Source organism: Cenococcum geophilum, assembly GCF_001692895.1.
Source record: "Cenococcum geophilum 1.58 unplaced genomic scaffold K441scaffold_21, whole genome shotgun sequence".
NCBI classification, from domain to species: domain Eukaryota; kingdom Fungi; phylum Ascomycota; class Dothideomycetes; order Gloniales; family Gloniaceae; genus Cenococcum; species Cenococcum geophilum.
In genome coordinates, this window is record NW_027137579.1 from 83672 (window position 1) to 96402 (window position 12731).

The 12731-nt window shown below is 36.3% G+C and overlaps 1 protein-coding gene across 1 annotated transcript; it reads left to right on the forward strand.

Moving 5' to 3' along the window:
- Positions 1-4020: 4020 nt before the first annotated feature.
- On the forward strand, positions 4021-4290 carry K441DRAFT_490061 (uncharacterized protein; the record flags this gene model as incomplete). The annotated part of the gene is made up of 1 exon (XM_067641972.1): positions 4021-4290. A coding segment is annotated over one exon (270 nt), but the record flags the coding sequence as incomplete, so codon positions are not given.
- Between the last annotated feature and the right edge of the window lie 8441 nt (positions 4291-12731).

Here is a 12731-nt window from a genome sequence, read left to right on the forward strand (position 1 = left end):
CTATTAATAAGAAACTGCTATATAGAAAACGCCTTAAGATACTACTTACTAACTAGTATACAGACTATATAAAAAATCTACTTAACTACTATAAGGGAGAAATGGCCTAGGCTTAAGTAAAGTAGGCCTACTTTACTAACTGTTATAAAACACCACCACCGGAGATACGTGTTAGTAACTAGGTATAGCTAAATATATATAATATCTCTACGCAGAGGCCTATAAAGTTACTTAATTATAAGAACCTTGGCCCCTATTTAATTAAATAAGTTATTAATAGGGGAGCCGTATATAAGCTAGAACTCCTACCTACCCTAGCTACCCGCGGGATATAGCCCATATTTTACCTATAGCTACTATACCTCTATTAACCTAACCCCTTACTAGGGTAGACACAGCCTAAACCCTTATTAGTACTAATCTAAGATAAGAATAAAGACGAGAACTATAAGGAGTAGACCGTTAAACGAATTATTAACTTTAAATACTTTAGCAAAGGTAGAAGACGACGGCTCTACTATAGAGCTATATATACAGGATTCGATAGAGATTAGCTAGAATAGCAACTATAAGAAGACTTTAAAAATGTAAAGGATCTAATTAGTAACTTTTATTATGTAAACCTATAGAAACCGGGCCTAAGTAGAGACTTTATACCTAATCCTCTATAGGAGCCCTTATAGAGTTAAACCGTTATATATTACTACGTAAGGGTAAATTGCCGTTAAATTGCCGTTAGATTGCGGTAAAGTGCAATTATATAACCGGAATATTGTTAAGATATCCAGGAACTTTAACCGGCGGTTAAAGTTATCTAATTAGTTAGATTTTTAGATGCCAAGCCCTATTATATAATATTATTTTAAGCCTTTAGTAATACCCCCCTTTTCTTCGTTTCTATACTTAAGTGTCCCTCCTATATATATATAGTAACTATAGCGTCGCCAGAGCTCCGCCTCTATAAGAGGGGGGGTAGTATTACAGAACCCTACCGCAGGGGCCTCTATAGGAGAGCCCCGTGCTCTTACGTATACCTTACGTATAGCTTATGTTAGCTACGCGTAGGTATATTACCTCCTTACGCCCTCGACCCTTATAATCGATTGTGTAACGTCTTACAGACTCCTTAAATACATACGCTTTATAGCTACTATTTACGTCCCGTGATATAAAGAATAGGCCTATTTATAACCGGGGTTTATAATATACTAGTAACTTATATACTATATAGATAATATATAAGGCTAAAGTATAGGTTAATAACGAATTTAATAGGTATATAGCCTTACTATTTATACATCTAGCTATATATAAGTAATTTATAACCTACTTATAAAGTATATATAGCGCTATACTAATATAGCATAAGGCTAAAGTATAGGGTTAGCGGTGGATTTAACGGGTATATTATCTTACTACCTGTAAGTCTGGCTATATATAAATAATCTATAACCTACCCGTAAGGTACTAGCAACCTACCTATATAAGTAAGCTTTTAGAATATTTTTAATAGTTTACTAAATTTAGGTAATAACGTTAAGCTCTACTAGCTCTAAGTATTAAATAGGCTAATTAGGATTTTCTATACTAGGTATAGAAAATTATTATTAGCTTAGTTAAATATGGAAAGTTTTAGTAAGTTAAATCTAATTAATTAAATAACTTTAACTAGTGGTTAACGTTCTTTAATATCTTCGCGCTATGCATATATACTACCTATCTCTTTATATATAAAATTAAGACGCTCTTTCCCCTTTAATTTTTTTCCTTATTAAGGGATTTATAGGGATTTATTAAGGCTTAAGTATATAAAGAATTAAGGACAATCCTATTAAAGGGGGGGGCATTATTAGGTAAAACCTAAGTAAATAGTTATATAGTTGTAAGGTATAGGCGACCCAGGGGCAACCTACGGGTAACTCGCCTATAAGGTATGTACGCTGCATATGCCTAAGGAAAACCCTTCCTTACCTCGTATATAGACTCCTCCTTTCCCTTAAGGATTTGTCTGTCTATATAATATACCCTATTATTCTATTAATTGGACTCCCTATCTATATCCTTATCTTATAATTTTACTTAATAGGTAGCTTAAATTTTAGCCTATAAATATTTTCCCAATATAACTAGCTTAATTTATACTAATAAAGAGGTAAGCTTTTTAATAAAGGTCTTTTATTATAATCTATTAGTCCTTACTAATACTAATATAGAATGCTGACTTACTAAAGTTATATATATCTATAATAATTAATATAGCTATAAAGAGTAAGCTCTTATTAGAAAGCCTTTTATCTACTATAGGTCTTCTCTATTAAGCGCGGAGATATAATTTATAAACACCGTATCGGCGCGCAACCTCTATGACATTAGGCTTAATAGACTTTTAGAGTTCTTTAAGAGCCCCCTAGATCTTATTTTTAATGCAAATACACTTAGCAATTATAGCGTTAATAATATATAATATTAATATTAATAATATTTTGGTGTCTTGGCGAATCTGGCGTTAAGGTGGCCCTACTCGTTGAGGTGGCCGGCACTTACCGGAGGTAAGTTCATTTGCGACCTCGGGACGGGTAAACTGAGGGGATTAATTGCAATATTTGAAGAGCAGATTGGCTAGAAGCGGATTCAGCCAAGACATATGGCTGTAGAGAGCGTGACCAAACACGCCATCACTCTACCTAAGGGGTGCAAATGCATGGATCTACGCGAGCCGAGAGGGTCATCAAAACTTAAAGCTGCTGTTGCCAAGGCTCCTAAGATCGTGAATACTGATAGCCTTAACCTCTGGGAACGAGATAGTGCGTCTCATTGGGTTGGGGCATCGAGCTACGGATCATGGGGAAACAACTCTAACCACGTCTAAGGGGGATCGAAAGACCGCGAGATACAATGAGTGGAGCTGAAGTTGCTGTGGTGAAATGTTTTTTGTGTGCCCGGTTTGAAGATTCACTTTCCCGCCCGCCCATTCAATCAGGAATGCCCATATATCAGCTAATCTAATTGGTTGGCTCTTACCGATGACAGCACCGCGGGCGACGAGATCCTGCACGGCGACCGAATGACCAAGCCTTGTTCGCTGCTGAGATGGTGAGCTGAGGCAGCTGAGGTGCATAAGACGGGGTATGTGTTCTCCCTCTTAAGACCATCAACCTTCGCTTTTGACATAATAGGGGATTCCTTCGAACTGTTAAGCTTTGTTAATACATTCGCAAAAGACAACGGAAGAGTGTTCTCATTCTACCATAGTGATCCGCTCAAAATGTTAGCTCTTGCGTCGTTATGCTCAATTCTCTTCTTCGGTTGGCTCGGCCATGCCACACAGGTGCTCTTTCTCTCCACTCTCACAGGAGCTGAGCTTTCTCTCGTACAAGACGGATCCTTGACATTCGAAATTCTTAGTCCGAGTCAGTGGGCTCTCAAGGATACCAATTACTTCAAATCATTCAATGCCATTATTATCGGTGATCCTAATTCTAACGACGTTTCCTTGCTTGATCCGCTAGTCTCCAGCCGGGCAGCATGGTCTCCCGCGATCAAAGGAAATGCAATCGTCATCGGTTAGAGCTCACAACTCGCAGAAAATAGCGAGGACTTACTCCGTGCACAGGCTCCGACCCAGCCGGTCACAGACCTCGCTCCGACCAGCTCATGCTCAACGGTATCAGATTCGCGATAGCTGGCGAAGGCACCGGTCTCTATATCACTCTCAGCGAGTATTACGAATCCTCATCCCTCGCGACCCTCGCAGTAATGCAGGAATTCGGCAAGTTCACCGTCCGTGGAACCGGCTGCTACGACGCCGCGCACATCGTGGCAAACCACGCGGCGCTCACCTTGCTCACCGACGCCGTCCTCAGCGACTGGCAATGCTCAGTCCACGAGGCGTTTGCAGAGTACCCCAAAGAATTCAAACCTCTCGCCATAGCCTTGAATGCGACGGGCGACGGGGCTAGAAAGTTCCCCGATGGTAGCTCCGGCGTCCCATACATCTTGGCGACGAACATCACGATCGGTTGCGATATCTGTCTTCCGTACCCTGGACAGAACCTGTGCCATCCCACGACGTCCTGCACGCCCACTCCGTACGGAACAATGTGTCTGACAAGGCCTGGGTACAAGGCAGATGACGTGGCTAACGATGACGTGACGTTGCAGTGGCGGATGAAGTGGCCCGTACCTGGCCACGAACACCGTGTTGCCGTCGCACCGGGTAGATCAGCAAATACGCTGTGCGACCCGAAGAATGTGGGACCGGATGTCTGTAAAGAGGTTGCTGTTGCTGATTGCTCGGCGGTGGTGCCGGAAGATAGGAGGTTTGAGAGTGCGCACTATGATACTGATCAGCAGGCGATACACGAGGGAGAATTGTGATTTGGACGGGTATGGATATGATGCTACGAGGCAGCAAGAACTGTGACATACAAAGATCCGGTGGCTGGCGCCTCATCGCCATTGCTATTGCCGCCCAATTCAGCCGTAATGGGTTCTGTTCCGCTTTTGTTCCCAATGTAATTGAGTACGCAATAGGCGCTCTATTTGGCGTATTTCCGAAAGTGTTATAAATAACCCCTCTCGTCCCGATATCCCCTCACAAATGAACTTGTCGCGATCTATATGCCCTGGGTGGAGTTGGCGGCCTCCATTGCTCTGCCCGCAAGCGGAAGGTAGCAGGGTTAAGTCAGTTCCCTAAAGATACTCAACTACCAAGTTTAGAGGTCCTGGAGGGGATAATTAGTGAACGTTCGATCAAACTTTGCGAGATTGCCTGGCGCGTCTAGAGGCCCAAAACGCGGTGCATGGTGTGAAAACTCGGGCTACAGCCAGCAACGAGAACAGCAACACAAGCCGCGTTAAGAGGCTTCACGCCACTACGCTAACAGCTCGCCAAGCCTCGCTTAACTTAGCCTACTACTAAAAAAGTTTACCTTACCTATTACAACTTTTAGTTACCTCTAACGTCTTAGCCACCCGGTCGAGCCAGCCACCCAGTCGAGCCACCTTAAAACACACCAAAATCTACCAACTTTAGCCTTTTATAACTCTACCCCTATTAAAGATATTTAAATAAAAATTTAAATATAGCTACTTATATATAAAAGGATTTCATTTATAATATTTTTATAAAAAATATTATATATTTAAGCTAATATAATTATTTTTAAAGAAACATTTTTAATTTTTAATATTTATTAATAAAAATATTATATTAGCTTAAATATATATATTTAAAAACATTATAAATATAACACCTTTATATATAAGTAGCCATATTTAAATTTTCATTTAAATATCTTTAATGGGGGTAGAGTTATAGGAGGCTAAAGTTGGTAGATTTTGGTGTGATTTAGGGTGGCTCGACCGGGTGGCTAAGACGTTATCCCTTGCACAGTTGAATTCGTCCAATAACTTGCGGCCCGTGCGCAACTAATCAATCAACTGCATTCGTAGGCGGTTAGGCGTCCCGCCATACACATCAGGTTTGACATAAAGCTTCAAATATATATATATTTGTATCTACACTTAATCCTTAGTGTTGATTCAATCTTGGATTTAAGATTTCGTAACATTGTAGTGGTTTACTTAACTGATGAAGTTTTGTTTACACTACTGGCGTTAACGAATTGATGTTACTGACCATCGCGTATAGGCCACAATCGATTGAACACTAGCTGTGCAAGGGACAGCTACTTTATAACACCTTTTAAATTAATATATATATTTAAAATATATTTAATATAAAAAAAACATACAACTAGACCTAGACGCCGGGACACAACTAAGTAGCAAGAGATACGCAATTAAAAGGCTCGATATACACAGCTTCCTTAACGCGGTTAAGCAACAACTCCAAAACCTCCACGTGTAACGGGACAGTCCCGTTACAGTAAAGACGTCTTGGTGAAACACTCGACGATCGAATTCTGTCGAAGCCTGTCGAAGCCTGTCGAAGCCGGTGCACGCACCACGGCTACCCCTATTTATTGACCACGTCGACTCGAATCTATTCTGTTCTTTGTCCGAACGTCTTGTTGTTTGCAAGGTCTATATAGCTTGGCTTTCAATAGAATCTTATTTCCTTTGAAGCTGCTTCAAAGCCCCCTTACACCAAGAAATCCACCTAGTACCGAAATAGCGATATATATTAGCTACTTCGGAGAAAATCGACGAGAGGCTAGAAAAGATTTAGGAAGCGGTTAAAAATAGGCTTAAGGAGCACTGCCTAGAATCAAAGCCAAACCCCCACGCGCGATACGTATGGTCCGTATGGTACGCGGTCCTTAGAGCTAGCTAGCGGAGAGCAAGAAGAAAATAATATAAGAACGTAAGGAACTAGCTAAAAAAATACCCTTAAATACAAAACAAGGAAGAACTAGAGATAATTTATAAATAAATATACTATTAACCTAACCCTCTTCTATAATAAGAGCCTCTAGGCTATAGTAAAATAGGTAATTAAAAAAGACAGAACCCCTAGTAGAAGACCTATACTTACTACCTCTAAAAATAATAATAGGCGAAACGTAGACTATAAATAATAATAATAATAATAATAATAATAATAATAATAAGGTAAAAATCCTTATAGAAAGGTTCTTCCTATTACAAAGCGAAGATAAGTAGCGATAATATAAAACGAAGTAGATATTATTAAGCTATATATATAAACTACATATTAAAGTTAAGAGGTTATATAAGGAAAGAAAGTAAAAAGTAGGAGAAAGGGGTATATATTATTTACTTAATTATTATATTAATAGGTACCGTGCTATATACAGAGTATAATCTAGTAGGCTTATATTAGGCCGTAAAGACGTATATACCGTAACCGGCGAGGCGCCTATATAACGCGGTCGCCCCGTATAGAAGAACCTCAGAATTTAATCTTATTCCTCTTACTTCCCTTAGGGCCATTACATTGCTATAGATCCTTTTAACAGCTTAGTAGAATTTAGTAAAAGTTGTGGATATTATAGATATTATATTAGTAAAATATAGTAGAATATGGTAGAATATAGTAGAATATAGTAAATGGCGTATATAAGGTGTTATAGAGTCGTCTTATAATAGTACCCCCTTTTTTAAACTTAAGTTCTTATAAGATAAGGCTATAGTAGTTCTAAGTTAAGTTTATAAAAGTCTTTATAACTTATATAGGTTCTATAGAGTTAGTAGGTTCCTATAAGTATTATAAACCTTATATTAATAGTAGTAGCACTACTAAAAAGAGATATAAATAGGTTAGTTAAGATAGTATAGGAGGCACTAAAACCGATCGAGTTATAGGATAAGGGGTAGTCGAGTTATATAGTTAGTTACGTTATAAGTTTGGAATATAAGAACGTAGGTATATAGGGACATAATATACTGACGTACTAACGTACTTAGTATATTTCTTAGGCGAAGTATTATATATTTAAAGGACTATAGTCCCTACCTAGATAGTTTTCTTCTTTATAGTAAATCTTAGAATATAATTAGAGTTAATCTATTAGGTAACCTACTCTACTAGTTATATTAGTTATTGTTTAACTATTCCTAAACCTATATACCTAGCCCTTTAATAAGTCCATTATAGTATTTCCTATAAGGCTTCGTTATATATTTACTACTAAGGTTATAGTAAAGGAAGTCGAATAATATGCCACCTAAGATAGTAACTATAATGCTACCTATAGTAATAACTACTTTCTATTACGGCACTGGTGAATATTAGTAGATTGTAGTAGACAATCGCAGACAGTTTTAGACAGTTTTAGACAATTGCCGTTACGTAACCAGAGGATTGTATATAACGTTAAGTAGCGCCACCCTTTGTCTCCTTTCCTTTCTCTAGCTTTAGATCCTTGTTTATAGACTACTAATTATATAGGCTTGCGCGTCCCTCCTACTATACTCGTGCCTTAATTAACTAAGTCACTAATATTATTTAAAGCTTATCTACTCTTATTCCTAAAAAGGAACATAAATATATTTATAGGACTATAAATAAGAATAGAATATAAAAGTAGACCTAAAGACTATTACTAAAACTAGAATAATAAAAAAGAATAATAAGACCTATAGAATACGCATAGACTAGAACCCCTGAATTCTACTAGAAGTTACCCTAATAACTATACCACTATACTAAGAAATACAGCGGCTGGCAAATTAGCCGTAAGACCCTTAAATACCTCCAATAGTAAAATAGTAACTAACTTAAACTTTTAGGTAGAGCTTATAGCAGCTAATATCGAAATTAAACGACTTTAAGAGCTGCTTAAAGCTAAAGAACCCCCTATACCTAGTAAAGAGCTATTAGATACCTAGAGACTTACTATAGTCCTTAAAACCCTAGCTTAATATATAGTATTAGTATTATTGCGATCCGCGAAGGTCGCGGACCCCCTATTACTTATAGGTAGAACCAACCCTATATTTAATAATTAGAAGCTTTAATTATAGAATAAGCTTAAAGTTAATACGGACTACTTCCCTACTACTTAGGCTAAAATAGCCTACGTCTTTAGCTATACTAGTAGGAATGTATAAATACACCTACGTCTGCAATACGTATAGGACTTAGCAGATCCCTTCCTCTTTAGAAAAAAGATAATTATCTACCTATCTTCTATTTATAAGGACCCCTTTAAAGTATAAAACGCCTAACTTAATTATAAAAGTCTAAATATAAAAACGACAGAGACCTTCTTGGTCTTTTAGACCCGCTTTCTATACCTAGCTAGCTAGGCTTAAATTCCCTAGGAAGATTTAATGCTAAACCTATTTAATAAGCTTACCCTAGACCTGCAGCAAGCCGTACTACTAGTTTTTACTACTATATAAACGCTAAAGGAACTTATAGACTAGTGCTTAGCTATTAACTAAGGCCTCCACTAAATTAAAGTATGCGCTAAACGGTATAAAGCCAGAATTTTTTTAACTTAGACTATAAGCAATATAAGAACGGCCTATAATACCCCAGTATAATTAGCAACCCCTATAGCACTACCTATACTACCCACCACTAATTTAGCAGCTAGCTATATAGTTAGTTATACTATAGATCTAGTAAATGCTCGGCCTATATATAGCAACCCCTATATATAGGCCCTTAGTAATTAAGAAGCTTGCTTTTCTTATAGTTAAAAGGGCTACTATATAAAGGATTACCTAATAAACGCAAAAGTAGATAAGGTTCTGTTAATCTAGGAGAATAGTATAAAGTTAGAAAAAGAGAAACCCTAGAAAAAGACTCCTCTTTAGGGTTAAAAGGGATTAATAAGTTATATATTAATCTAGGTTGGCTAGTTAGTAAAAGAAGCTATACTATCCCTTATACTTTATTCCGTAATAGATATTAAGTTTTAACCTTTACTTTAGCTAACTCTAAAGTAAATACCTTTATCTTAATAGATACCTAGTATACTATAAAGCTAGCTAACCTTTTTAATGCACCTATTAAAGAACTACCTAAACTAATTTTTATTTACGGGTATAACGGGTAAATAGGGCTACCTATTATAACCATTTTATGGATTTACCTCCGTATTAACAAACAAAGGTAGTATAATATCCCCTTCCTTATTACGGACCTAGGAAGCTATAATATAATCTTAAAAAGAAAATAGCTAGCCTATTTAGGCTTATAGCTTAGCGTACAAAGTAGGCGGCTTATCTAGCCTAAAACCCTACCCCTAACCCCTTCTTTTATAAAAGAAATTAGCATTATAATAGAAAACCTTATATAGCTTTAGATTAATACTATTTACTAGGTAGATGCTATACATAAGGACTAGGCCTTTAAGAAAAATATACAGCTTAACCCGTAACAGATCTATATACTATACCGCCCCTAGACTAGCTATATTATACTACCTATATTAAAGACCTAGGAAGCTAGTAGTAACCTAGCTAAATTAACTATAAAGGACTTAGGCCCTACGTAGCTATAAAGGAAAGCTAGGAATATTAGACGCTATACTAAACTAATAAATAGGAAAGATAACTTATAGAAAATAAAATATAAGCTAAGGAAGACTATAAACCTTATACCACAAAATATAACCTAATAAATATCCGTAAAGAAACTAGCGGACCTCCTACTAGTTAATATCTGCTATATTAGTGCTATAGGATTCTACTAGAACTTAGTTTAGCCTAATACTATTACCTTTATAACTAGCTTATATAAAATTAATTAAATAATTAAGGAAAAGAAAAGTAAGCTTAGTAGATAAAAAAGCGAGCTTATAGATAAGGAACTAGTAAAATAAAAGCTGCCCTATTAACACTAGAAATTTAAGGATATATTCTCTAAAGTAGCGTCTAATATACTTCTACCTTACTAACTATATAATTATAAGATCGAGATTAAATAGGGCAAGGAAAATACCCTTAGCTTTAGTCCCCTTTATAAGTAGTTTATTGCTAAATTATAGGCTATAAAGTAGTATTTTATTAATAACCTAAATAAGGGCTTTATTAAGCTTAGCTAAGCCCCTTTTACCTTATATATTTTCTTTATTAAAAAGCTAAATAGATGACTCCGCCTCTATATTAACTACTATAAGTTAAATAATATAACCCGCAAAGACCGCTATCCACTACCCCTACTTAATAAGACTCTAGCCTAAATAAGTAGAGCTAAGGTCTTTATAAAGCTTAATATCCGCTAAGCCTTTTACTAAATTAGAATAAACCCTAGGTCTAAAAATCTTAACGGGCTAAGGCACAGCCTAGTTACGGGGTATATTAATAATATAAGTATAATAGTTAATAGAAGAAACACGGAAGAGACAATAAAGACGCTATTAATGCTGCATAAGAGAGTAGAGAAGTAGGCATATATATACGCCTTAGTATTCGCACTATAGAAGTATAAACTTATCTACTTTATATAACTAGGGAAGAAGACCTTAAAAGAGGAACATAAACGTCCTCTAGCGCTTACGCTAAAAAATAGAAGGACTTAAATAATACAACTAATAACGAAAGCTAGATACCTTAGTGTTATACTAGACAATAAGCTAATAGGAAAGGTGCACTTAGACTATATAGTGGAAAGATTAATAAGCTAATTTATATGTCTCTTAGGTATTATAGGATCTATATAGGGTATTATAACTAGATATATGCGCCAACTCTATATAGCTACCATTATACCACGTATACTCTACGCAGCCTCCTACTAGTATATACTAGAAGAAGGGCGTGGTTTTATTAATAAAATAAAGAACGCCTACCAAGTTTTATTATAAATTTAGTATAAAGCACTCTGTCTTATAATAAGAGCCTTTAAAACTACCGCTAAGGCGAAACTAGAAGTAGAGATGCATATACCACTAATTAAAATATTGCTTTACTAGGCGGTTAAGTCCTCCCTAAATTAAATTAGGGGGTTACCGTTATACTATAAGATTTAATAACTATAGAGACCCACCCTATTAAAGTTTAAATGGTACAGCCCTCTTTAAAAACTAGAGTATATAGTAGCGCTCCGCCTTAAGGAAGGGACACCTTCTATAGAAGTAATCCGCCTAGAAATTATTTGCCCGTAAACTAAGCCACTAAAGACCTATATTACTAAAGGGACAGAAGTAGGTAAGCTAGAGTATAACTAGATTATATAGAAAGCTAAGAGTAACCTAGGATACGTATTAGTATATATAAACGGCAGTAAAATTAACGGAGAGGTAGGAGCTTTAGTATATATTCCTAAATTAGGAGCTAAAATAGCTAACTATATAGGAACGAATTAAGTTAGTATAGTATACGCAGGAGAGCTAAGAGGGCTATAGCTAGCTCTTAACTTAGCACTTAAGTACTTACTAATAATTAGAAGATTAATAATATTTATGGATAACTAAGCAGTAATATAAGCAGTAGCTAAACTACGGAACTACTTAGGCTAGTATCTGGTTTATAGAGTACGTAAGAGACTATAAGCCGTATAGATGCTAAGTATACGGGTAGTAATATACTAGGTTCTGTTATATGTAGATATTAATAAAAATAAACAAGCAGATGTTTTAGCGAAGATAGTAATAGGGTAGAGAGAAGGAGAAGGAGGAATAGGACCTAAAGTACCTACCTTCCCATTACTTTAAAGCCTATTATTAGTAGCAAAGAGAACAATAAAAGTAAGACTAAAAGCTTATTAGGCAAATAAATAGAAGAATAGAGAGACTAGAAGAGAGCTATATAGATTTACACTAAAGATCTTAAAGCAGAGACTAAGGGTACACAGTAGCTTACTAAAGGCCTTCTCCGCCACCCTCACACAGATCTATATAGGCAAGGTAGCCCTTAAAAGCTACCTCTATAGGATTAAACGTACGCCTAACTTAAGGTATACGTATAGGGATAAATAGATAGGGCGATACGTCCTAATCAAATGCCCTAATTTTAAAGAACTAAGGAAAGCAGTCTGGCCGTATAATAGCTAGCCTTAGAGCTTTAAAGCGATCTTAAACCAAATATAGTTAGCAAAGAAAGCAGCACAATATATAGTATAAATAGGCCTCCTAGTGCAGTTTCTGGAGGCTAGGAATAGACTTAAAGTAACTAACTAAGTCTCTCTTAGTGGTGGATATAATGTGACATTAGCGGAAGACGGATAGTACTAGAGCAAAAACCCTAGGCCCGTAAAACAGGCCTGGCTCTAATATACAGTACAAAACAGAGGTAATTTACATACTTACTACTTTTTAATTATTTAATTTTAATTATCTCCTTTATATAGG